The sequence below is a fragment of the Pan troglodytes genome, chromosome 8, assembly GCF_028858775.2.
Source record: "Pan troglodytes isolate AG18354 chromosome 8, NHGRI_mPanTro3-v2.0_pri, whole genome shotgun sequence".
Lineage (NCBI taxonomy): Eukaryota > Metazoa > Chordata > Mammalia > Primates > Hominidae > Pan > Pan troglodytes.
The window spans coordinates 138199549-138226392 of NC_072406.2; the positions used below are offsets into that span (position 1 = coordinate 138199549).

At 43.3% G+C, this 26844-nt stretch overlaps 1 protein-coding gene across 1 annotated transcript in view; it reads right to left on the reverse strand.

The window, feature by feature from the left end:
- Positions 1-26844, reverse strand: part of ADAM12 (ADAM metallopeptidase domain 12) — a 374324-nt gene that overhangs the window by 78776 nt on the left and 268704 nt on the right. The window contains exons 6-11 of the mRNA XM_016919590.3: positions 25796-25982; positions 17664-17729; positions 16474-16545; positions 8963-9132; positions 6301-6385; positions 1873-2021 (exon numbers count right to left, since the gene is read on the reverse strand). Coding sequence (XP_016775079.3) covers positions 1873-2021; positions 6301-6385; positions 8963-9132; positions 16474-16545; positions 17664-17729; positions 25796-25982 — 729 coding nt within the window. The remainder of the gene's footprint in view (positions 1-1872; positions 2022-6300; positions 6386-8962; positions 9133-16473; positions 16546-17663; positions 17730-25795; positions 25983-26844) is intronic.

Here is a 26844-nt window from a genome sequence, read left to right on the forward strand (position 1 = left end):
AACAATATTAACAATATGATCTTCTTAGTCATGGGAAACCATTTCTGGAGGCCCATAGGCTAATGTATTTGTGCCCATCTGATGATCAGGGAAATTAGACACAGAGTGCACTTTCTATGGCTATGAGTTCATTGAGAGTGAGAAAACACGAAGGCCACTCGGTTGCACATCAGTCTCCTGCCAAACTCACTGTCTGAAAGTCACCCAGCGTGTGGCCCAGCATCGCGATCAGGGCTTGTGAAATGTTGGAAACAGAAGGCATCTATAGGCCCTTGGCCCAACCTTATACCCTAAGAAGGAAATCCTTGCCCCAAATGTCCAGCAAACAATTATTGTGCTTCTGCTCAGACACCTTTAGTGACTAGGAACATATTACTTTTTAGGGTGGCCTCCCTTTTGGAGAGACACACATGTTAGTATCTTGAGTTTTGCAATATTTCATTTCCTATCGGTTAGTACTTTGACTCTGTGTACAGATCCTTGGTTTCTGTCATTACACACTCACAAAGCAACTTCCTCAACAAAGTCTTGGTGACTCCCTTGAATTATGCTTAAGAGGGAACCACAAGCAGAAAGATGCCCCTGAAGACTCTGCCCAAATGGGGGCGATGAACATGAGGAATCAGTCACTTGCTGTAAGAAGATGCCTCCTGATGGCTCCCATGAAACGACAATCCCCTGATGAGCTGTGTGGTTCTGTTCAGTCCTTGTTTCAAGGGCAACTCAATGCCCTACAAACTATTTCCCAGGAGGCCCACAAGGCTATTGCTTGAAAAAGCACAGACACATTCTTTAACAATTCCTCCCTCTACTGGGTCTTTTAAACCGCAGTAGCAGGTATCCCCTCACACCACGCTTGTCCCCTGGCCAGCAAGTCTTCACAGAGATGAGTCACTGGGCTGCTCAGAGCACTTGCCTCTTGCCCCAGTGTCTCCTTTTGGGAAACCCAGAGAGCAGGCTTGGGCTGGAACGTTCCATGAAAGTCAGTGTTCATAAGGTTTCAAGGTATAATAAAGAAGATAGCATTGTATCCAGCGCATGCTTCCCGTTACTAATGAGAATCTTCTTAAACTAGCACAAAGTTCTAGTTTGGGATAGGCCCTTTATAGATATAAGAACACATCTGAATTTCTAATCCCTCCAAGGTGCATCTGTTTCCACTTCGTTTGAACACTCCAAATAATGGAACTGTCTTGCTCTTTTCTGGTTGAACCAAGTCGGGAGTGTCAGGAAAGCATTAAATAAGGAACAGCATTGTAATATACCAAAGCAGAGAAATCATTTCATTTAAACCTCTAAGATCTGGTAAGGTGATGTCAGGGCAGAGACACTACAAACCCCCAAGCTACCGACTTCAGAGACACCCTAGGGCCAACCCTGGGGAAAGAAATACCTTCTACCCAGCACCCTCTAAAGACATGTGGCCCATCTCCACTCTGCCCAGTGAGTTTACATGTGGCCCATCTCCACTCTGCCCAGTGAGTTTACATGTGGCCCATCTCCACTGCCCAGGGTTTCAGATGGCTGGCTCCTGGGACTGCCTGGCAGCTGGAGCCGTAGGCTCAAATAAAAAACACTTGCTGGGACAGGAAGATAATTAGCGATTTCTAAACACAGACAGCATCCATGCCCACCATTCCTCAAGGAAAAGGTCAGCCCTCTTCCTTGTACACACCATGTAGCATTGCCATCTGGCTGCCCATGGCTCTCCAAGTAGCACAGGCCACTCTTGCTTCTTGGGAAGGAATTACTTTTTGGAAGCTTCCCTGGGTGCTCTGACCAGAAAACCAGGGACACTTTGACTCATCTGGTTCCCAACACACACTTCAAGCCATGCACACTGTCAAAGCAGATGGAAGCAATGGTACTTGCCCGGTGGAAGCGTTCATGATGCAGCCTCCTTTCTCAACCGCCATTTGACAGCTACAGCCCCTGTCCAGTGTGTCATGATTCATCCCGAAATTGTGGCCCAGCTCATGTGCCAGGGTCACGGCTGCACCAAGGGGATTGTCTGAATGGTCCTCAAAGAAAACACAAAAGTACAGGTGTATAATTCATATCTCCTTGGCCTTATTTCCCAGGTCTCCCTCCCCACAGAAATATACCTTTCATTAACATTTGACTTAATGTAATTCCTTATAAGGGACCAAGGTAAAACGCTATCATTTAGTTTAAACTTAAAAAGATATAATTTGACATTTCATTAAGCCAGTTTGGGGTCCTTTCTGCTGAGGAATGTCTGTATGCCGCATGTATACATGTGTGATTCTTCATGTTTTTATATGACATCTTCAAGGCAGGGTCTCCATCCTGCTTCCTACAATTGCCCCACAAAACTCTTCCATTGAATGAAGCAAAAAGTCATCCTGCATCATAGGAAAAGCTCATTCCTTCATGGGCCATAGAAGTATCATTTTACCTTTGATTGAGATGATGCTGATATAAAGGTGACAGGTGCAAGCACGCTTAATGACATTCTAAATGAGCCCTGAGAGGTTGTCATTGAGCCTGCCTCTTCCTGTGTGCTTGGTCAGGGAGGACAGTTGGAAAATTCACAATACTTCATAATAAATCTGACCACATTGAGTCATCTGTTTGAAGAGCCATTCATTTCATTTAAGATTATAATCCAGCTATATCTTATTCTTGCTGGCTCTTTGTGTTGCCAGGCAGACTTTGGAAATGGGAGGTGTCCCGATTCTCTGACTCTTGCGGCTGGGGGTTCATTAACCTTTTGCTTGGATATGGAAGGCGGCTTCTCCATTCAACAAGCACTACTTGGCCACCCCTAACTTAGTGGAGTGCCTGGATGGCTTGGCTCAAACAGATACTAGAAATTAACTAAAAAATATAGTTACTTAACTTTCACAAACCGAAATTAGTTAATTAGCATATATGATCTACAGAAACAGTGCCTATATACAACATTTCTGAAAAGGCCTGTATACCATGGAGTAAGGAAAATACCTTGTTTGAATCTTGCTTTGTGCTACTTAGGAAAGAGATAAGATGTTTTCCAAGAGGCTTCCAAGAAACAGTGCTGCTATGCTTTGAATGTTTGTTCCCTCCAAAACGCATGCTGAAGCTTAATCCCAATATGGCAGTATTGGACGTGGGGCCTTTAAGAAGTGATTGGGTCAGGCCAGGCGCAGTGGCTCACGCCTGTAATCCCAGCACTTTGGGAGGCTGAGGCAGGGGGATCATGAGGTCAGGAGATCAAGACCATCCTGGCTAACACAGTTAAACCCTGTCTCTACTAAAAATACAAAAAACTAGCCGGGCGTGGTGGCGGGCACCTGTAGTCCCAGCTACTCTGGAAGCTGAGGCAGGAGAATGGTGTGAACCCGGGAGGCAGAGCTTGCAGTGAGCCAAGATCCCGCCACTGCACTCCAGCCTGGGTGACAGAGCGAGACTCTGTCTCAAAAAAAAAAAAAAAAAAAAAAAGTGATTGGGTCATGAGGACTCTGCCCTCATAATGTATTAATCCATTCATGGACTAATGGGTTAGTGCATTCATGGGTTATCATGAGAGTGGGACCAGTGGCTTTATAAGAAGAAGAGGGACCTGAGCTAGTTTGTTCAGCCCCCTTGCCATGTGATCCCCCACACTGCCTTGAGACTCTTCAGAGAGTCCTCACCCTCAAGAAGCCCTATCAGGTGTGCCCCCCTACCTTGAACTTCTCAGCCTCTGTAACTGTAAGAAATAAATTCTCTTTCTTTATAAATTATCCAGTTTCAAGTATTCTGTTAGAATCAACAGAAAATGGGCTAAAACAAATATGATACTGAATTTCAGAGAGCACACTGATACAGTCTGTGTGAGGCTCCTGGATAAAAGTGTGCTCATGTAAGATCTTACAGGTTTGTTGAAAGTGTTTACAATGAGGCTTCTGTCTAAGAAAACAATAGCATATCAAGGAACCAAGATAATCTTACAGTAGATGAAATTCCTAATAAATTACTTTGTTTAGATTTTAGAGTTTCCCGTTGTAGGAAGTTTACAAATATGTTTCAGGAAATCGGTTCTCGAAAATAACACAATGGTGAAGAGAATGTAGTCAGTCTAAGAACATAGGGGCTGAAGTTACCATGCTCTGGCACAAAATTCAAGGAATTCATCCTTAAAAAATATTCTTCTGATTCTTTTGTGTCATTGAATGTCTTGGTTTTTAGTTGCCAGATTGTTTTACATTCTTTCATGCATCAATGATTCTAAACAGAATGTCTCTTAAAAGACCTTGATAAACAGTTTACATTTGTAGTAAGAAAAAATATCTCTTTATTCATGTTATTATTTCCAAACCAAGGCTGTTTTAGGCCAGTTAGATAAAAAGGAATGACTTTCAGTTACTAAAATTAATGATTTGCTCTATATTGGAAAATACAGAAATGGTACTACAATCCTGTTTTCAATTTTATGAGGATCTCTGCTTCCTTGCTACATTGATTCCTTCCTCTTAGATTTGTGGTCCTCTAATGAAGCACAGTCACACGGGATGCCCGTGAATGTAACTTTACCGACACAGGAGAAGAAAGTGAGTCTAGAAGTTTTTGGTCTGGTCAAGATGTTGATCTTGCTGATTTCATGACTTTTGTAGAAATCAAAGGTGCTGAGGCATTTTTATCCTATTTGATGTTTCTGTTATATGCGGAACGTGTAAGCAGTGTGTCTAAGGATGATATTAACTGCTGTCAAATTGCTAAAACATATTTCCTGATAATTAACTTTGATCTTCAATTGATTCTTATTGCATGACACATAATTTGCTTATATTTCCCACATTCATTTTCATATATCTTTTTTAAAAATAGCCTTGCCTGTATCCTTTTAAAGAAGGAATTTTCATCAAATGCTTGTATGGAAATGGAATAAGGGACACGAGCTGAAGAAAGCCGCTTACTCTGGTGAGATGGGTTACAGGCCCATTTCAGCACCGCACAGCAGCAGAACTTACCATGCTTATGAAGAATTGAGTTCTTCATAAGCATGCCAAAAAAATATGATGCCAACTTGAAGTGGCAAAGTCAGTAGCAACTGACCATGGAACCATGAAACAGAAAATTATTCCCTCTTAAAAATGTACAGCCTGCTCTGTAAAAATAGAGTTGGGATCTGACTTGAAATGAACCTGGCATCACAAAAACCAAACTTGCCAAGGACCTGCCATGGTGGAGATCACATGCAGGGCCTCCAGGTCCACAGAAAACAAGGCAGTCACCGCTCAAGCCAGAAATCCAGTAAGTGGGGGCAATCCCTCCACGCAGCTTTGACCCTTAGTGCAGGCTTACATTAATGACCAATCTCTGAACCCACAGAAGAGGGAAATGTTGGTTCCGTATATTCATGAAGAATATCTGATTAGGCAGTAGGTGGAGAGAAAGTAATCATCAGCAGAACATAACTCCTTCCACTATGTAATACAACTGAACATTCACACATGTTCTGTTTAAAAAACATGGAGGAACTCACAGTTTCTTGGGAGGGCAGGGTTCTGTTTGTTTAATGGAGATGGAAGAATGGTCTCTGAGGATACTCCCTGTCTGAGGTCTGGTGCAGAGGAGACACTAAATTTTCAGAGCAGGGACAGCATAGGGTGAAAACCTCTCCTTTAATTATCTGATGAAGTGGAGCACAAGCCCCCTGCTGGCAAGCCTATCAAAGCTACCTCCCTCCTACATTCATAACGAGACCCAAATAGTTTTCCCACTGTATTTCCTTTCACAAACATATATAGCTTATATATGACAAAATGGTCCTCGTAAAGCAATAAACCTGGGTTTCTGACTTCCAAGAATAAGGTTATTTTAAAGACAAACTGTATACTGGCCAGAAGGTATGTAAAGCATTTGCAGTGGTAAAAAGCTAAAAACCTCAGACTTTGGGCCATTGGGCTTGGAGACAGAACCATCAGAAAACCATCCAAACGGGAACGTCTGGTGAGACCACAGGGCGTCCCAACAGCTGCATGACGAGGGCAACCCCAATGCCCTGGCTCACCCCAGTGCTGCGAGGAATTCCTGGTTTGGAAAGTCCTGGTTGAAAATGTTTCTCCATAAAAGAGGTAGGCTTGCCTCTGCTGAGCTATTTTACATGCCCACCTTTCCTGTGTGCAATTTGCTTTTAAATGGTTCCTAAAACACTGTGGGATATATAAAATTATAAATACAGCTACAGTAAAAATAGAGTTAAATCTAAAAAGCATTAAAGGAAAGGATCTATCTTCACAAAGTCTGATAAAAGTAGTGACTTCCTGGGGAATCATTATCAAGGGGAACCAGCTCCCGATGCCCTTGGCTTACCATGACAATTCCCCCAGACTGGTCTGCCGTGCACATGCTCATGATTGGGGCCATGCCGATGGTGGTTCCTTGGAAATAAACCCCACTAGGAAATAAAAGAGAGGACTTTCTTTAATCAAATGAGAATGGGGGCATTCTCTAATATTTAAAAATTCTGTTGGATATTCCTGCAATAAAATATGCCAAAATAAAAATAGCTGTATGAGGGTATATTCACATGTGATTTTATCTTTTTTCCCTGAAAATTTTATTTCTGCAGTTGCGTCATGGTTCTGTCATTTTCTAGAGTTTTGTTTTCAAGACTCAGACGACAACTAGTTATTACTTTTGTACTTATGAGTTCTAATCTGCCTATTTCCTAATGGACTGTAGGAAGCTGCTCCATTTAAACAATGTCTGCTGATGGAAAGGCTGAAAATACTCACAGAGAATCACTGTTAACTAAAAGAAATGCATTAGATGGTTTACTAGATTTTCACCGTAGCTTAACTGCTTTCCTGGGTAACTTACTACAGTTCTGCCAGATACCCAAACTCTTTCAAAATGTCCCGCTAAGATAGCTTGCAAAATTGAAATGGGCAGAAAAATTATCAACCCTGGAGCCGGTGTAGAACAAGTGAGCACCCACAAAGCCTTGGCACCTAGGGAGGAAGCTTCTGGAAGGGGACTTCATGGCTTCAATGCAGTCGTCCTTCTCTCTGGAATCTTAACCTGATCATGAATCTAATGACACCAAGGGCCTGTTGAACACAAGTGCTGTTAATTCCAACCTCATGCATGAAAAGCAAAACACTGTATTTGTTGAATTTCCTTTAAAGGAGTCAAATGACTTACCAATACTATCTTGGCCATGTATGTATACAGATATATTGTTGGAAAAGTTAGATATTTTAGCTATGGTCAATTGAACAGAAAGTGGTAAGTGTATATCAAACCTTCTCCCTGCTTCCCTCCCTCCCTCTCTCCCTCCCTCCCTCCCTCTCGATCCACCTATCCCACTATACTTATATTTACAGTGGTAGAAATTTCGGCCTTTATTTATATCTATATAGACTATATGAACAGATATAATTATACATGTATATAAATAATAAGGTTACATAAGATGATAATTTATTTCCAGATGTTCAAGTTGGACAGACTCCATTTGGGAAAAATATCAAAACACTCTGACTCAAAATACATAAAACGTACTTTTAGTAGTTCAAGACTAATCAATGCATAAAATGTGAGGCAACCACAAATATCCAAGGGTAGGGGCAGGGGGGAACCCTGTGAAAATGGCTGAAGTAAATTATCAAAGAATGCCAACAGCCTCAGTTCAGACGTAGGCATTTTCTGAAGTGACAATGGGGTAGGACTGGTTTTTTAACTTTCCACAAATGTTCAATAGCTACATTGGGTTTGTCAAAGGAAAGTCTCTGTCCCAGAAGCTTTCCTTTCTGTGCTATAAGCCACATGATAACATAAGAATAATAGCACAAAGTATTTAAAAATTTAAATAAAAATTTGTCACTTCTAGAAACATCTACTTCATACTAATTTAGATTTTTGTAAGATTGTTCCATTTTTTTTTAAGTATAAAAGCATCGGCAACATCTCAACAATTTTTGTGTTATAATAGAGCTATGCTTTCCCTTACTTTATCATCTTCTAGTTGATTCTGCTGAAATTGTCCTCTTTATTGTTGTCTCTCAGTAGAGTGGAGACTTCTGAGAGCAGGGAGATTTACAGTGTTGGTCACCACTGTGTTCAAAGCCCCCCAAACACTCTTTGGTTCCTAACGGGTGATGCATATTGATTTAAAGAGGGAACACAAGGTTAATGTGCTATACACTTCCTGGTATTCTCTGATCTAGAAAACCAAAGAGTCACAGCCACAACAGGAGGAGGAATAAAGTCTTTTTTCCCTCCAGGAATCTGACAGTATTCACTCAAAGTACTGTCCTTAGATCTTGTATAAACATACATTTTCCACTAATAATGATGAATCTTTAAAAACAGGCTCCTCGGCCGGGCGCGGTGGCTCACGCCTGTAATCCCAGCACTTTGGGAGGCCGAGGTGGGCGGATCATGAGGTCAGGAGATTGAGACCATCTTGGCCAACATGGTGAAACCCTGTCTCTACTAAAAAAAAAAAAAAATACAAAAATTAGCTGGGCGTGGTGGCGTGTGCCTGTAATCTCAGCTACTCGGGAGGTTGAGGCAGGAGAATCACTTAAACCAGGGAGTTGGAGGTTGCAGTGAGCTGAGATCATGCCACTGCACTCCAGCCTGGTGACAGAGAGAGACTCTGTCTCAAAAACAAACAAACAAACAAACAAACAACAAAACAAAAAAATAGGCTACTCAGAACAACTTTACATCACAGCTAAAATCAGAAAAATTGGTATAGAAGAAAATGTCCAGGTTCTAGAAGAAGGAAATGAGAATTCTGTAGAGGGACAGGTTTTCCAGGGTGTTCAGAGGGAGACTTTCCTAACAGACCTTCAGTTCCAGGTGAGGGTGGCATCTGCCCCCCTGGTGTGAGCTGAGAAGCCCCCTTGTACAAGGCAGTGTGCTCTGCAGAAAGGTGGCAGCTCCTGGGGCTGTGCAGGTGAAACGAAGGGCTTCGCCGAGGGCACTCCTTTTTTTTTTAAGCAGACAAGACGTAACTCCCTACCTGACAAGCTGCGCATTGTCATGGGATTTGCGAGGTAGAAGCTTCATCTTCCTCCAGTCCAGAAATTCATGGAGGCTGGTGAATGGGTCCTGACTTACAGAGCATTTGTCCATGTCATTCCACACTTCCACGCCTACCAACACGATCCGAATGTTCAGCGATCTGTAAAACTGGGCAAAACAGGCAAAACTGGCATTGGAGTTGGGATCACGTTAATACAAACTCGAAATGAAAATTAGAACAGATTTGCGTTATTTGAGGGTCACTGACACAGGTGAGAAAAATATCTCTGTGCTCTTTGGTTCCTGTGGTGTTGGAATTTAAGAAATATTTGCAGTGCCTAATGCAAAGTGATGTGTTAACTAGGTTCTCGAAGATTGACCAATTAGATGCTGAAGTTATTAGCTTTTTTACTGTCTACTTGCATTTGTATGGAAGCATACATTTCAAATGACTCATTGGTGATTTAAAATGTACATACAGATGTGTATTATAGCTAAAGATGGCCAGTTAATATCCACTGCAAGTGAAACAATAAGTGAATTAGGATCTTTCAGACACTTCTGCCAAGGACAATAACTTGTTCATTTTGAGCAAAATGTTCTGCTTATTAGTTACTGAAAATGAATCTGTATTAATTTTTCAGCAAAGTCTCAGCTTTGGCCAACACTATCATATTCTGTCACCTATAATCAACGTAGGTTTTAATAAAATAAAGAAGTCAATATCTTTCAGAATAACAAAGGCTTAAACAGAGCCGTTCTTCAGGAACATTAATGACTATCCTCCCCACAGCCAGAAGTTAGCTCACCAACAGTGTCATGGAAAGGTCTGTTAAATGAAGTTCCTCTTTTATGCGCCTGTGAAACAAAGCATCCGGCACACCACTGAAAGCCAGACTTCTCACTCCCCTGCCTGCCCCCACCATCTTTGGGTGTTCCTGACTTCAGCCTATGGCCCGTACCTGACTACACCTACAGGCAGGTCGTTCTGGGTCAGAGCAGGGAAAAGCAACTCCTCCAGGGACTAAGGGATGGCTTTGTCTCATAGGAGTTCAGAGGGCCAGGATGAGTGGTCAGGGTAGAGGTATGACCTACCCATTGTCCTCATAGGCATCACACAGACAAGCAGATGGCTTTGTACTCATGGTTGAGGGGGCTAGGACATGGTGTTACCTGGTTGGCTGTCAAATCTTTCAATGCCCCTAGTGTATGAGGCAGCACACAGGGAGAAAGCCCTCATCTTCTGAGATCCCAGGTAGCCACGGAGAAAAGGGTGGCTAGCGATAGCAGCCAAAGCCAAGCACCAGATGAAAGCAGGTCCTATTCTCAGTTGCTGGAAGCATCTGGCCAATAACAAAACTTAGGGAAGTTCTGCATTTGCTAGTTAGGCACCATTCCAACATGGTGAACTAAAGTAGAAGAAACTCCTCAAAGTTGAACATCTGACCCTAGAGTCTAACCCACATAAGGTGAACTCATCTTTTCCCTTGCTGGTCCCCACAGTCATCTGGTGAGCATTGGGTTAGCAGGAGAATATGACCGGGGTACAAAGTGCATCACAGAATATATGCTGATTGCATTGGTCCAACTTGGTTTCAAACAGATCACAATTACAGACATTACATGAATGAGTTAATGAGACGATTACATGACTACAACACAGCCCAACAGTTTGTTTTCAATCAAGAATTGCATGGCCCATGCTATCTACTTGCAAACTCCCAGCCCAGGCTTCCGGGGCGAAAATAAGTTCCTGGCCGGCTCTGGAACTCTGAATGCACATGTTTGGCTGCTGTCCACTGAGAGATTACATTTTCAGCTCTATTATATACAAAGGTAACAGTGATCAGAAAGCAGAAACGGAGGCGATCCAATGCTGATGCTCACACCAGCTTGCTAAGAGATGTCCTTGGGGTCAGACACCTTGCGTGGCCTCAGGGTTGGCATCTGGGAAGGAGACACTAGGTTTGCCTCCCAGGAGTGTTGCATGGAGCCAGTAATGAAGGTCAGCAAAGGACTAATTGTCATCATTCCTCAGTGCTAGGTTTGCTGCTTCCTCATCCAGGAGCTTTTCATGATAATGATGGGTTTTGCATTTCCACCTACTAGGCTTCTCAAACCACATCCTTAGAACAGATTTCATACTTAGTAGTAATATAACAGACAACCTCTCCTCTCCAAAATTAGTGCCATTGTTTGACTGTCATTTATGCTAAACTCACATCAAGTCATCATACATGATGCCTTTGCTGCCTGCTGTGAAAGTTCTTTCCAGGGCTGCTGACGGGTTCCTTTTGATTCTTCCTAATAACCACCACCACAGCTAATGTTTAGTGAGCATTACTGCATCACAGGCATGATGCCATGGTGGTTTCTGTGCTGTGGCTTAATCCTGAAAACAACTCCATGTGTTAAGAATTATTATTATTTCTATTTTATAGTCAAAGACACGGAGGCTTGGAGAAGTCAGGTGACTTAAGATTGCGACTCCATGGCTGGGGTTGGAACACAGGCCAGCTAACCCTGACGCTCATGTTTGAAACCACTAGGTAACACTGCCATCTTCTGTGAGCACTAAGACTCCCTTCCAAGACGGCCCACTGTGACCCCAGGCCCGGAGAGAAGCTCACGGGCCTCTGCTGTACTAATGGAGCTTGGCAGCTGCCTGCCTGACTTACAAAGCCCAGAACATATGTGGACACAGTCAGAGATCCAGCTGAAGCGATTCACCTGTTTACACAACAGCAACAAATATTTTCTTGCCTCTTGCTGTGGGCTGGGCTGGCAGTGGCAGAGAGAGCAAAGATTTGGATGCCCTCGCTCCTGCCACCCAAATGCTCAGAGGTCACCAGGGGCTTAAGGCATGGCACACTGAACTGTCAGTTCAGTTAACTCCAATACAGTGAACTGCCAAGCAGTGGTGCACATAGGAAGTCCAGGGACGCTGCACTGGAGACTTTTGGGAAGAAACAGTGAGGCGGAATCCCCTGGGGTCTAATGAAGGAAACTGCATCCTTCAGGCAACTGGTTTGGGACAGGAGGAGAAGAAAACTGTCACATGAGTGAAAATATCCTAAGAAATTCAATACACAGAGGCTGGACATGGTGGCTCATGCCTGTAATCCCAGCACTTTGGGAGGCTGAGGCAGGCAGATCACTTGAGGTTAGGAGTTTGAGGCCAGCCTGTCCAACATGGTGAAACTCCATCTCTACTAAAAATACAAAAATTAGTCAGGCCTGATGGTGGGTGCCTGTAATCCTAGCTACTCGGGAAGCTGAGGCAGGAGAATTGCTTGAACCTGGGAGGTGGAGGCTGCAGTGAGCCAAGATGGCGCCATTGTACTCCAGCCTTGGGGATAGAGCAAGACTCTGTCTAAAAAAAAAAAAAAAGAAAGAAAAAAAAAGAAATTAAATACATAGACGATGAGTCCTTTCAGAAGGAGGTCCCTGAATTTGCAGCTGACACTAACTTCCTAATGAATAAGGAGGACAGTCTGGAGGTGAAGGGTGGAAGATGCAAACTCCACGATAGCTCCATGGGCAGGTGCACTCCCCGGGCTCCTGTGGGAATGTAATGAGGACCCGGGGAAAGTTCTCAGCGTCTGGCCTAGAAGCATGAGTGTCAGACATGCCTTCTGTGTTTTGCTTATGGGGGGATTTCCTGAACATTCCAGAATGTCACCTTCATCACTAAACCACTCGTCTGTTTTCCAGTCTAGGATGTTCTCTTTCTCCATGCAGCAAGCAGTTATTAAGTTAGAATGGTCCAGGAGAGCCAAGACTTCAGCAAATGAGGAAGTTGCCACTGGCACAGTCGTTTTCTGGACTGAGACACTTTCATTTGTAGAGTTGAAAAACTGAAATTTAGAATTGTGTAACAGAGCTGGGAGTCATCTGTTCATAGACTTGGAAGCACCAAGTCTCCCAGGGGGCCTGGGTATCTCCTCCAAGGTCTTTGGCGTCTGCTGGGGATGGACAGGGATGTCAGGGCCAGGGGTAGCTGTATGCTCAGCAAATCGGCTCTCTCCCTGCCAGAAACACAAGGACAGCCAGGCCGGCAAACTCCACGGAGTCCGTTAGGACTTTTCCGAGGCACAGTGTTTTTTAATTACCACTGCAAGTTATTAACAAACCCCTAATTGCTCATTTTTGGTTTTGCAAACTGAAGCAAGATATAACCTAGAATAAATGTGAAGAAATACAAACACAGAGGACCCAAACACATCCCTTTTTTAAAATGGGGCTTCAGCAATTTCCAGTTTGGGTTTAATATAGTTTATCATTTCCTTTTGCTCCCGAGGTCTAAGAACTCATGTTCTCTTCTCGTTGGACAGTCTGAGGATAGCCTGAGGTCTTCGGGGCAATGGTCCAACTCGCTCACCTTGGAGTGGCACCTGCTGCTCCCAGCTCAGGCACCTAAGCCTTCCGCCCTCTAGGCCAGTGCATCTCAGTCCCGCTTCATGTTAGGATAACTGGAGGACCCTGGAGAATATCTGTGCTTAGGCCCTGTGCCAGGTCAATCAAATCAGAATCCCTGGGCCAAGGTGTGTGAATCAATATTTCCAAAAGTAAACATATAAACAAACAGACAAACAAACTCCCCTCCAGGGGTTCTAATGTCCAGTCTAGACCAAGGTCCAGTTCTAACTGCCGCGCCATCTTTGATGTCTCCTCTAAGACCCACCCTTCATCTCCCCTGCCAGGATTTGCCTTTCACCAGGATTCTGCTGCACCTGGACTATGGGATAAAGTTGAATCTGCAAAGAGTAACTACTGAAAACACATCAACAGGCAGGGGTTGCCAGGGAGTTTGACCTGCTTCAAAGGTGGACAAGGGCAATATCATCCCAGGATATCAACGGCCATGTGGGTTTTTCTGGCTTCCAGAAAGTTCCATGTAGCCACAGCCTCTCTCTGAGTGGCAAACCCAGATCTCTTGACTGTTCAGAGTGCCCTTCAAACTCCTCTTCCTGCTCCTCCTTTCCTGGGGTATGAAGCATCGTCTACCTGCCCCTCCACTCCAACGAAACTGGCGGTCATGTGGTCTCCCACTCGCCCTCAGCCTCTGCTTGGTCATCATGAGGTCCTGGGACTCACAGCAGGGGGAGTAGAGTCAAAGCCAAGAGCCCCTGCTGCTGGGAGTTGGCAAGACTAGCACTCATCCCTCGTCCTGCAAATGAATAACCTCTGCCCATCTCAGCCTCCTCTGCTTTAAAAATAAGAACAACAGTGTGTACCTGAGAGCGTGTGCAAAGCACTTAGAGCCCGGCACACAGTAACTGGTAAAAATAATAATCAGGAAACACATTCCTTCGAGCCTCTCTCAATCCTTGTCCTTCTCACATCCCCACTTCCCCTGCCCTGGGTCAGGTCAGGCCTTTATCCCTTCTTTTTCTTCTTCTTTTTTTTTTTTTTTTTTTTGAGATGGAGTCTCGCTCTGTCACCAGGCTAGAGTGCGATGGCGTGATCTCGGCTCACTGCAAACTCTGCTTCCTGGGTTCAAGCAATTCTCCTGCCTCAGCCTCCCGAGTAGCTGGGACTACAGGCGCATGCCACCATGCCCAGCTAATTTTTGTATTTTTAGTAGAGACGGGGTTTCACCATGTTGGCCAGGATGGTCTCGATCTCTTGACCTCGTGATCCGCCCGCCTCGGCCTCCCAAAGTGCTGGGATTACAGGCATGAGCCACCGTGCCCGCTCAGGCCTTTATCCTTTCTATGCAATAGGCTCCTCTCAGCCCTATTTGTCTTTGGTTATTCCACCCTCCATACTAACTGCAGGAATATCTTTCTACTATCCTGTGCGTCTCTCCCCTGCTTAAAAACATTCACCTAGCTCTCTATTCACTGCAGAATAACATCAAGATGGCTTCGTAGAACAGCTGGGGCCTTGAGCACTGTGAATCTTTGCAGCTTCATCTCCTCCTGCCCTAGCTCTGCATGCATACATTTGCATACAATATGAGCATGCATGTACACAAACACACATACATGCATGCAGGGCACACACACGTATGAACACACACATGAACACATATAGGAACACACATGCATGTACATGTACATGAAGCACATACATGTCCACATCACACATACTTCTTCTTCTGCTATGCTCATGGTGAAACTGAACTTTCCTTTGAGGATCCTCTCCCTGCAAAGACTCCCTGGCCCTGGGAATAAGTAAGTGATTCTCTTCTGCATCCCCATAAACCTCCATTCATAGCATGGATCTAGTTCTTAATGCCTTGGACCATGCTGTGTGGGTTGCATGTCTGCTTCCCTACTCAGCCTTGACATTCTCAAGTGGAGGGACCACATCTGATTCATTCTGAATTATTGATGCAGAGTGCATAAGGTCTTGTAATATGGAGCTGAATTTCTGAAAGGACCTTTGCCTTCATTTTTCTGAAAACTTAGAAAATGCAATTCAAATCGAATAAGATTGCTTGGAAACAAGGCTAGAGTGAGGCACCCTCACAAACCACTATGTGTAAAATCTGCTGTTTCAGAGGACCATGGATGTGAAAGGCTCAGCCATGACCAGATCCCTTCTCACACTGTCCCCACAGGCAAGAGACTCAGTATTGCTGAGAGACTATGGTTGCTTTAGGACAGCGGTCACCATCCACATTGCACATGAGAATTGCTGGGGAGCTTCTGAAAATTCGAGGTCTAACCTCCCCACCGCCCTGCCCCTTGAGGGCAGCAATGCTTTCAGAAGCTCACAGGGCAACTCCAATATGCGGGGCTTGTGAGAACCCTATTTTAGGCTAAGGGTTGTCAGCATCAAATAGCCAACATCCTCTCTAGCAGGATACATTGAGGAAGGACAGGTAGTTTAGACAGAGAGCGCTGCCATTTTCTTTGCCGGCCCGCAGTGTGAGGAGCGGTTAGTGAACAAGTACCCCAGGAGTAGGACCTGGTTTGCAGGGGCTCCTCCAGCAAGGAAATCATCTTTGTGAAAGGTGAGTTTCTGACCTACTTGTTCTTGGCGAGGGATTTTCCAATAGCTGATTTAGCTGAAAGTCAACTTCTGTGTTCCAGGACAGTGAAGCCTATGGATCCCTTATAAATGCAAGCCCACCCTCAGGGTTACATTGGTACAGGCCTGCAATGATGGGGACAGATTGAAGGGGCCTGTGGGATCCGTCATCGGGAGACCTCGGAGAGGCCCGGCTCAGGAGGAATCCAAAGGATCAGGTGAACTCTGTAGGGGTTCTGGAGCTAATCGGGAAGTCCAAAACACCCTCAGACTGGTATTCCACCTGACCAGAAGAGAGCCTGGAGGAAGACATGTCACCAAGGCCACCATAGTCCAGACAGCTGTGGTTTGGCATCTCCTGAAGCTGCCCCAGGACCCAGGAATTACACACTCAGAGGACAGGAAACAGTTCCAAACCAAGGCCCAGAGGCAGAACCTCATCTCCTTGCTAAGTCAGATGAGGTCCCCCAACCTCATTTCCAAACATTTACATGATCTGAATGATTTAACTACTGAAAAAGAACTTACCTTGTCAACGTGATTAGCAATCTCTATTAATCGCTGCTTAACTTTTTCCAGATCTTTTCCTTGCCTCTGAAACTTAACAATTTTAAATGTCAGCATTAATACCAGCAAGAATATCAATCATGTTTCATCTTCCTGGCTTCTGGAAATGTGAAGTCTTGGGATTTTACAAACCACTGGGGACCCTCCACAGTTCATGGTAAAATGAGCTTGCATCCTGCCGACTAACTTTCCCGGCTGGGGACTCCCTGAAATTCCCTGAAATTTGCCTAAGCCAAGTGCTCTCAAGACAGCAACTTCTGCAATTTTCCAGCCTCATAAATGATGGAGGCAGTGACATGTTTTGGCAAAGAGGAAACAGACAACTAGAAGTCAGTCCAAAGCCATTTTTCATATCATCAACTTGATTTTAACTTCCTGAGAAATTTTCTTTATATTTGTTTTTAAAAATTAAAAAGTAAAAGTCATAGAAGCTCATGGCAACTTGTCAAACAATACAGAGGAGAATAGACAAAAAAATCAACAAATTTCCCATTCCCCTCTCTAATCTGACCTTCCAGAATGGGAATCATTTTCTGAAAAATAGTCAAGCCTGTTTCATTCATAGGTGTTGAAAGAGTCTATGAGAAAATATCACCCAATCACCCAATTCATATATGCCAATGAGGCAGTAAATACAGAGAAGATAATCTTTAGAAAAACTAATTCAAAATTAATTAAAATAAAAAATGAATGTAGTATCAAGCTATAGCTCAGAGGGGAGGATTTTTCTGCTGTGTCTCTATAGCCTTCATTCATTCATTCATTCCTTCATTTATTCATTTTGATTAATGACATATGGGATATTTTTTAAATGTCCCATTTTAAAGACTAAACTTTTCCCCAAAATGTTTTAGAATATAATCTAAAGCCTTCTGTCGTTCCTCTCAGTTAATTCTCCTTGTTTGGAGAGCTGAGCTATAGAGCAACTCTGTGTTTTCCTGCAGGCTTTGCCATTACTTTATATATCAAATAAATTTTTAATATTGTATGCTTTATAAAATCAGAAAACCATTGTTTCAATGGGTTGTTTCCACTGCTTTTAAGAGCACATAGGAAATGAGGTTCATTAAAGCAAGTAATAACTTGCAAAACATGTCCTTTTTTCTTTTATCTCTAACCAACCATACTGAGAAATTTTAAAAAGTTCTTACCTCTCGGTTGTCTGCCACGATCACCAGCTCCACATACTTAGTTGCCTTGAGGGTCTCTCTTTTATGCTGCCAAGAGTAAACATGCACTTAATCTCTCTTAATGCCTCTCTGGCATTAAGACTGTCAATGTCTCTCAATCTAAACACTTTAGGTTGAGAATGTATATCCCCCATCCCCGCCAGGCCCCCACACCTCCATTCCATCTAGAAGTTTACCCCAACTCCAACCAACTCTTTGTAAAACCTTCTCAACATGAGTAACCAGCTTCCATTTCCACTTGGAAAACCCTTAAAAAGGAGTTTAAGCTTTCTGCTGAATCATGGATTATTGGAGCAGAAAATCAAGATTATTAAACAAAACGAGTACATAAACAAACAACACCAAAGCACTCTCTAGAACAGGAGCCAGTCAAAGGTCGTTTATTTCAGACCACGTGTAGGTCTTCTCTGATGACCACATGTGAAGGTCATCAGAGAAGACGACGGAGTTCAATGCACTGTGGCTGTTCCCTTTGTCTTTATGGTCCAAGTGTACCTGTTTTGAGACTTAAGAAAAGTGGAGGAGAATACATTTTGAACAGGAACTGTTTAATCATTTTTTAAATGATCATATAAAAATCTAGTTAGAGGCAATGGAAGACCAGGGTGGTCTGGAGAAAGGGAAACTGTCAGACTAATGAACAGAGAAGTGAGAAAGGTATGAGGAGAAAAAAAAGAGCAAAAAGAAAGAGAACGGAAAGAAACAGAGTTAAGAAAAAATAAGACTGCAATATGCCCCTGGAGAACAGGGATTTCGTAAGAGTGAGACAGTTGAGAGAACATGGAAAGTGGATATGGAAGTGGATGAATGGAGATGATTCAGGCAGCAGAAATAGGAACCCCCGTCCCCCACAAAGGCAGCTCCTGAAGTGGATCACATTTTAATCAAACTTCCTCAAAAAGCATTCACACTCTTCTGTGAATTACTGGAAGAATTCCAAATGCATTTTTAAGAGAAATAAAGCAGTTCGTGGAGGGTGGTCTCAAAAAGCAAACATTAAAAACAAAAAACAAAGCCTTCTGTTTCTGCCATAAAATGCAGTTGGAGGAAGTGGGGGTTAAGTTGGTCTTTGGTCCTGATGACTGATATTGCTGGTTTATGAGTTAACTACACACACTGCTTCAAGTTTAAAACTTGCACGTTATAACCACTCTTCCAGACAAAAGCAAAAGAAAATCACAAAAGTATGCTTTGAATCAGGTTTCCAGTCACATAATCCTGAGGGAAACATCTTTTATAAAACAAATCCCCATCAGTCCGGGATCTTCCAAACAGATTTTTACAAGAAAAATGTTTGTATTATAGCAGTGTTCCTTCTTGCTGCCCAGCTGTGCTAATTCATGAATTTAGGTGTTCCTAAAGATATCTGGAAACCTTATGGAAAAGGAAAAATAAAGCACCAGGAAAGGTACAATTTCTCATATCTTTACAATGTTACAAGAAGAAACTGTTACGCTTTGTAACTATATGTTGTAGGCATGCTTTATGGTGATAACTATGCATTACTTATAAAAGAAAAGACATTTGCCCCCATGGTGCCCACGGGTGCACACAAAATGAGACACCTTCTGAAAGTGTGAAGATCTTGCCCTTTTTCCTCATTGAGGCGTGAAAGAGGCAGAACCCTCTCTGTTGTCCATAATTCCCTGATTAATCATTAAAAAATTTGGCTAATTATGCAGAAGAAAATATAGCTCTAGAAATGAAAAACTAATCTCTCATTGAAAAGCTCATGGAAAGGAATCTGGTTGTTTAGACGTTTACACTTTTCAGCCTGCAGAGGGGTGAAATAAACGACCATGGGATATTTCCAACTGGCTTAAGATCCCCATTTAGAAAATACACAATTCCAGATAATAAAAACAAACATGCGAACACAATTTTCCTGTCTCTGCAATTTTCAGAGAAGTCTACATTTTCTCATGAATTCAGAGAACTGCAAGCTCAGAGGGAAGCTTAACCACATAATAAAGAGAAGCACTGGGGGAGTCGCCGGCTCAGGGCGGAGGTTTATTCTCCTGTTAGCTGCACACACAGAGAGAGGTTTACATTATCCCCACGTGATTTCCACCTATCTGGCTGTCCAGTTAAAAAAAAACAACAAAGAATCATGTTTTTAAATTTGTGATATGGAGAGCAACATTTGAAACTGGTTGCTGAAGACATGGAACCAACCCAAATGCCCATCACTGATAGACCGGATAAAGAAAATGTGGTATACATACACCACGGAATACTATGCTGCCATAAAAAGGAATGAGATCATGTCCTTTGCAGGGACATGGATGAAGCTGGAGGCCATCATACTCAGCAAACTAATATAGGAACAGAGAAGCAAGTGGGAGTTGAACAATAAGAACACATGGACACAGGGAGGGGAACAACACACACCAGGGCCTGTTGAGGGGTGGGGGATGAGAGGAGGGAACTTAGAGGACGGGTCAGTAGGTGCAGCAAATCACCATGGCACACGTATACCTATGTAACAAACCTGCACGTTCTGCACATGTATCCTGTTTTTTTTTTTTAAAGAAGAAATTAAAATAATAATTTAAAAAAATTTAAAAAAAGAAACTGGTTGCTCTACTGGATTTTCATTTTGGGGGGTTATGAACAAAAGCCCTTCCTCAAACGGGAACATCAGCCTCTGGGATTAGCCCAAAAGTCTCCGTTCCCAGGTGGAGGCAGAGGCCTTCTTTGAATCTTGCTCAAGAAAGAACCAGTTCCTGGGCCTCTCAAAGTCATCAGAGCCAAGTTCCCCAGGATAAATAACCCCCGATCAGCCTGCAATGAGGACTCTGGCAATGGGAACTTAACTCAAGTTAGAAAAGCAAGTTGACATTGGGGCTATAATAAATCCTCATTGCAATTCTTTCTTCATATGGGTCAGACCATTTGTATAACATTTATTCATCCCATGCTATCTACCAGGGATGCTGTTTGCACTAGGCCCTGTGTAGGATGCTGGGGATACAGTGTGGACAGGAAACTCATATTCCTGAAACCCAGTGTCTTCCTGAAACTCATATTCTGGTGGGGCCTGGGAGAAGGTGAGCCCATGCAGAATTAACAAAAGAAAGAGAGAGTCTGTGAAAAGTACAACAAAGGAAATAAACAGGGTTCTGCAGGTAGGATGAAGCTGGGCAGTGGGCAGGCCTAAGGTAGCCGAGGCCTGAAGGATGAGAAAGACGCATGTGTGGAAAGATTGTGGGAACAGTGTTTCAGGTAGATGGAATGGCAACAGCAGATGTCCTGAGGCTGGGGAGAGCTTGTGGGTGTTGGCAACAGGCTGTATGGCTGGAGTCTGGCGAATGGCGGACAAGAGTGGATGAGAGGAGGTGGAAGATGGGGACAGGACACTGGGGCCATGGCAAGGAGGTTGAGTGATAGCCTAATAATCTAAGAGCATGGGGGCCTTGAATGTGAGATTTTAAAAATATTGCAACTGGGCGTGGTGGCTTACGCCTGTAATCCCAACACTTTGGGAGGCCAAGATGGGCGAATCCCTTGAGGTCAGGAGTTCAAGACCAGCCTGATCAACATGGTAAAACCCTGTCTCTGCTAAAAACAGATAAATTAGCCAGGTGTGGTGGTACACGCCTGTAGTCCCAGCTACTCGGGAGGCTGAGGCACAAGAATTACTTGAACCTGGGAGGTGGAGGTTGCAGTGAGCCGAGATGGCACCACTGACTCCAGCCTGGGCAACACAGTGAGACTCCGTCTCAAAAAAAAAAAAAAAAAAAAATATATATATATATATATATATATAAAATATATTGCTCTGGCTACTGGAAGGAGAATGGATTCTAGGGGGATGATATTGGATGATACTGGAAGCTGAGAGTGCAGCAAGGAGGCCATGCAGTCGTCCAGGTGAGAGGTGGCAGTCATGATGGACATGGGTAGCCACATGCAAGCCAGCTGTGCTATCACCCGACAGCGAGAAAACAACAATCACAATGAGACCACAGCCAATGTGTCCATCGCCAGCAATATCAGCAAATGAAATGAATCAAAAGTTTGGTTTCTCTTCCTCTAGGCAAGAAAACAATCAGTATTAGCTCAAACAAGCAACGCTCCACGCCTTGACTCTAAGATCACTTTCCGCGTATTTGTAAGTTGAGCTCCAATTTCGGTTAGGAAAGGTTGTCTCTACCATCCTTGACCGTGACTGGCATGGGGACAGCACACACTGATCATATCCACACAGGATACAGCCTCTGACACCTGGCCGACATGTAGGCGGGTAGAAGTAAACAAATGAGACATTCTGCCAGGAGAACAGGCTGAATCCGGCAAACTGAATGTTAATAGGGAGAAGTGTGAAGTATTGAAATTAAGCCTTAAAAACGAATGGCACAAGTGAGATCTATTATTTATTTATCCAGAGCTTCAGTGGATTTAAAACTCACTAGGAATCCACACCTGGAAAACTGGAGCCTCCACTCACATAAATAGATATTCAAAGCCCAGGGCCAAGGAAGTGGTGCTGCCCCGTTCCCCACCAAGCGGTTCTTTTGTTTTGTTTTGTTTTGTTTTTTGTTTTGAGACGAGTTTCACTCTTGTCGCCCAGGCTAGAGTGCAATGGCATGATCTCAGCTCACTACAACCTCTGCCTCCTGGTTGCAAGTGATTCTCCTGCCTCAGCCTCCCAGGTAGCTGGGATTACAGGTGCCTGCCACTACGCCCTGCTAATTTTTGTATTTTTCGTAGAGATGGGGTTTCACCACGTTGGCCAGGTTGGTCTTGAACTCCTGACCTCAGGTGATCCGCCCGCTTCAGCCTCCCAAAGTGCTGGGACTATAGGCATGAGCCTCGCGCCCGGCCCCCACCACCAAGCTTTAAGAACAACTAAGGTAGTAAAAGAACATGATAGTCTCTTAGAAGAGGCATGGAAGCAAGGATGGTTGTTAGAGAGGAATTCAGTATGCCTGTCATATTTAAGGAGTTTTCAAACAGTTCTGGCCAGTTCCTGATATTCAACTCTCATTAGGCTCTACGTATAATGTGCTATATACTGCTATGGCTACAAATACCCGACCACTACTGTGCCTTCTATTAAACAAATACGATAGGCTGTCTAGAAACACAAAAGCAATAGCACCAGTTCATTTCAGAATGGCCACCTTCGAGGAAGCAAAACAGCACCTCCCCAACTCGCTGTCCTATATGTACACAGTACCCAAGCAAACATTTCTTTTCAGAGAAGGCAGCAACTTTTCTATTTGACTCATAATTATCCATACTAATGGAGGGGAACAATGGCACAGATAATCCCTAAAGAAAAGGCAATTCAAAAATAATTTGCATTTGCCTTTGGGATGTCTTATGTGATTTTCTCCAGTAGATTTACCATCTTTGCCTTGCTCAGAGCTTGCTTAGGATGATGTTAAAATTGGTTTGCATTCTTGAATGAGTAGCCGATGGAGAGGGAAGGAGTCTGCTGTGGGGGAGCTGAACAGTAAGGAGGCTTCAGGTTGGAGACTCAAAAATCCACAGAGAGAACGAGCTGACTGTGACGCTCCCTGTTTCTCTGTGCCCTTCGAGGGGCAGCCTGGGTTCTCACTAAAATCTAATGTGGAGCCTTGTAAAAATGACAAACAATAGCTCAGGTTTATATCACAGCCAGTGTATACCCTGAGTGCAGATTTATTCCTGATGCTCTGTGAAGAAAAACGCAAACATCTGCAGAAAAATCAGAGTCTGCACGCCAGTCTTTGCGATAGTTAACATTTAGTGGGGGCAGAAAAATGCAGGGAAAAAGCAAATGCAGTTGCTGCATTGCATAAACAAGATCAGTTAGCAGCCTTTCTACTGATTTTTTTTTTAAGAGTGAAATAAAGGCAGCATAAGTGGGGCAGGAAATGTCCCTTTCATATTTACCATAGGTGCTAACCAAAACAATCTACTATATAATTCCAGTTCACAAGGATTCCACATATTTGAAATTATTTTTCGCACCATTTTCATTATATACATGCATTTTAAGTCCAGGATGCTTTCTCTTCCATAAAAACCATCACGGTGCTTTCTAGAGAGAAATATTGAGAACTGAGTTGACCGGCATTGATGCCTTTCCTTTTCAATTTAAAGGTTCATTTGCACTTCAATATGCATTATTAACAAAGCACCGTTGTTATTCTCATTCTCCCCATTTCTCCACAAGTCAAAATGACTGGAAATTACAATCATGCTTCTAGAGAGCTGTAAGCTAAAAGAATTAAAATATGGCTGGCAAGTACAGACCAAGTTTGTACTTCTATATGAAACGACAAACATATTTGCGTGTCATTTAAGCCATCAAGTTATAAATCTTGTAACGTGGGCAACGTGCATTCAACAAGGTACTCAAAGCAAAGAGCCTGGAAAACAAAATGCAAATGTTCTACTTGTTTATGACCGGTAAAGCTACAGCTTAATCACATCTTCTCCAAGGTTTGGAATCAAAGGCAAAAGCATTTGAAGAGTAAAATAAACCTGCCGTGGGACCCCAGAGGCTGATCTTTAAATCCACCACTAAGACACGTAGCGGGGAGAAGCACAGGTTGAAAAGTCTCTTGAGCTTGTAGGGGTAGAGGTTGGGGGGTTAATTTTCAAGCTCTGTTCCTTGGGATTAGGATACAGTGTTCTGCCACCAAGCAGCAATGTCAAGGTGAGCCACAGTACCAGATGGGAGAGTTCCTCCCCTTCCTTTGATGGGGCAGGAAACGAAAAAGAGGTTGTGAGCACCTGCCATAGAAACTCTTAGAAACATACTAGCAAACAGAAGACGTGAGGGTTACACAAGCAGAATACCTGGACTGAAAGAATGAATGTAAAATTAGAGTTAAAAGTCCTGAACTGGTTCCGATAAGAGCAGTTTTAGGGGAACAGACATCTATCCACAGGTATGAGGGGAATTCTAAGAATCAGAAGGTATCATTTGGGATAACCCCTACTGTTTCCAAGTAGAAAAATGATTTAGAATGAACCAAGAATAATATTCATTAAATATTGAGTGCTAAGCAGTGGTCTACTGAAATTCAAGTTAGGAGACAACAACGGGTTAGGAGAAACCTAGAAGAAATGTTCTCGGACAGTCAAATATAAGCACAAGCGACATCCTATCTATAAATTTTCTTGATTTCTTGTCAACAGAGGAACAGGAAATCCAGAAATGGAAAATCAGGAAATTGTTGATAATTTCCTATTTCTGCTCATTTAAATTCAGGGCCTCCAGCCAAATGTTGGGAACGATTGCCTTTAATCCTTATTAAAAGAGCTCTACTGTAGCCTCTGTTGCCCACATAATGCCAGAGAGAAAAGGGGCAGGCCGCCCTTAGGGGTGGAGGTTTCATGGTGTGACACTACACGTGTCAGGAAGGGAAGTCTGTCTGCAGCACAGACTCCCTTAGGCAACTACTCTTTCCAGTGCTGCTGCAAAAAGGAAGACATTTTATCAGCAGATCCAGGGGCTGGTGGCCAGAAAACACAGACTGCTTGGACGGTCCCAGGAGGGAACTAGGACAAGCATTTGCAGCTTGGACTGTGGATAAGCAAGATTCCTGAGCCACATCACGTGGAGGAAGGCCCAGTTCACCTCTGCATAAGTGTGTAGGCAAAGAGTGAGAATTCTCTGCAAATTATAAGAACCCAAACTTGCTAATAAAGAAGGCTCTATGTAGTCTTTCACCTCCAGTAGATGGAGAGCTGCTAGAGAGTGGGTCAGGGTCCAATCTTGTCTTGCTTGTCATGGTGGCGCCCAACCCTGGGCCTAGGACCATAGTAGGGTCTCTTGGGAGATTCCATGAATCTTGAGCTTGTGGGGGTAGAGGTTGGGGGGGTAATTTTGTCATCCTCTGATCCCAACTGTGTGACTTTCCCCAGTATATTTTAATGAGTCTGAGACTGACATCTGCAACACAGTGATGGGGATTTGGCTTATGGTTGTGTCCCACTGTATAATGCCTACCACCTCCAGATAAACTGGGCACTTCCATCCCCCAGATGCCGCATCATCTAGATGGCAACATTTCTCCAGATGTCCTAGTGTGGGGTATCCGTAGCTTGAGCTCCTAGCTTTCCAGAAACACAAAATCAGGTATCCCCCTTACCCTTCTTGCCCCTGTCTGAGAGGGCGGTGGAAACACATTCTTTGCAGCAAGGTTTGGTGTGTTGTGACGTGATCCACATGATCCCCGGACGCTTTTCAGCTTCTTCACTGGGAAGAGTTTGTATCTGTTGGTTGCACTTTTCATTGGTTCTAAGACATAGCTTTCATTTTCAAACACAATAAGTCCCCTGTTGAAAAAGAAACAAGAAAAAATATATAATTTTAAGAACAGCTTCTTGTTTATGGCCAAGACACAGCTCTTAACAAGAGAGAGAATGAAAAAAGAAACACTAATTTACTTATATTCTCAGATTTTGATTGGAAAGGACGTTTCTGTGACATATGTTTGCATTGATTCATTTGGCAAATCTTTTGGAAAGTTAGCCTAGGAATTTTCTTCTGTTTGAAATATTTTATGGTAAAGAATACAGTGCATTTTGCTTTTGTATGTTTTTATCTCTTTTTATGTCTCAAAGATATATTGCCAGGAAGAAGAATGAGGAAAAAGAAGTTTCAACTGCTTAGAAGATAACTGTATCTGAATTAGCAGACACATTTCAAAAGGGAAATGTTTACTTTTAAAATATTTCAATAGCCTCAGGGGTACAGTAGCCTTTGGTTACGTGGATAAATTGTGTAATGGTGAAGTCTAGGATTTTAGTGCACCTGTCATCTGAGTAGTGTACGTTGTACCCCACAGGTAGTCTTTCATCCCTCTCCCGCCTCTTGGCCTCCCCCTTCTGAGTCTCCAATGTCCATTATATTACTCTGGATGCCTTTGTGTACCCATAGCTTACTTCCCACTTAGAAGTCAGAAAATGCCATATTTGTTTTTCAATTCCTGAGTTATTTCACTTACAACAATGGCCCTAGTTCCATCCAAGTTGCTCCAAAAGCCATTAGGAAATCTTTTTATAAAAGGACAATTCCTACATCTAATTATTTATCCTGATCAGCCCTATTCCCTAAATATTTGATGGAATTATAAGCACCATGAGTATGAATTTATATTTTTTTATTTACTTATTTAATTTGTGGGAGATGTGTGAA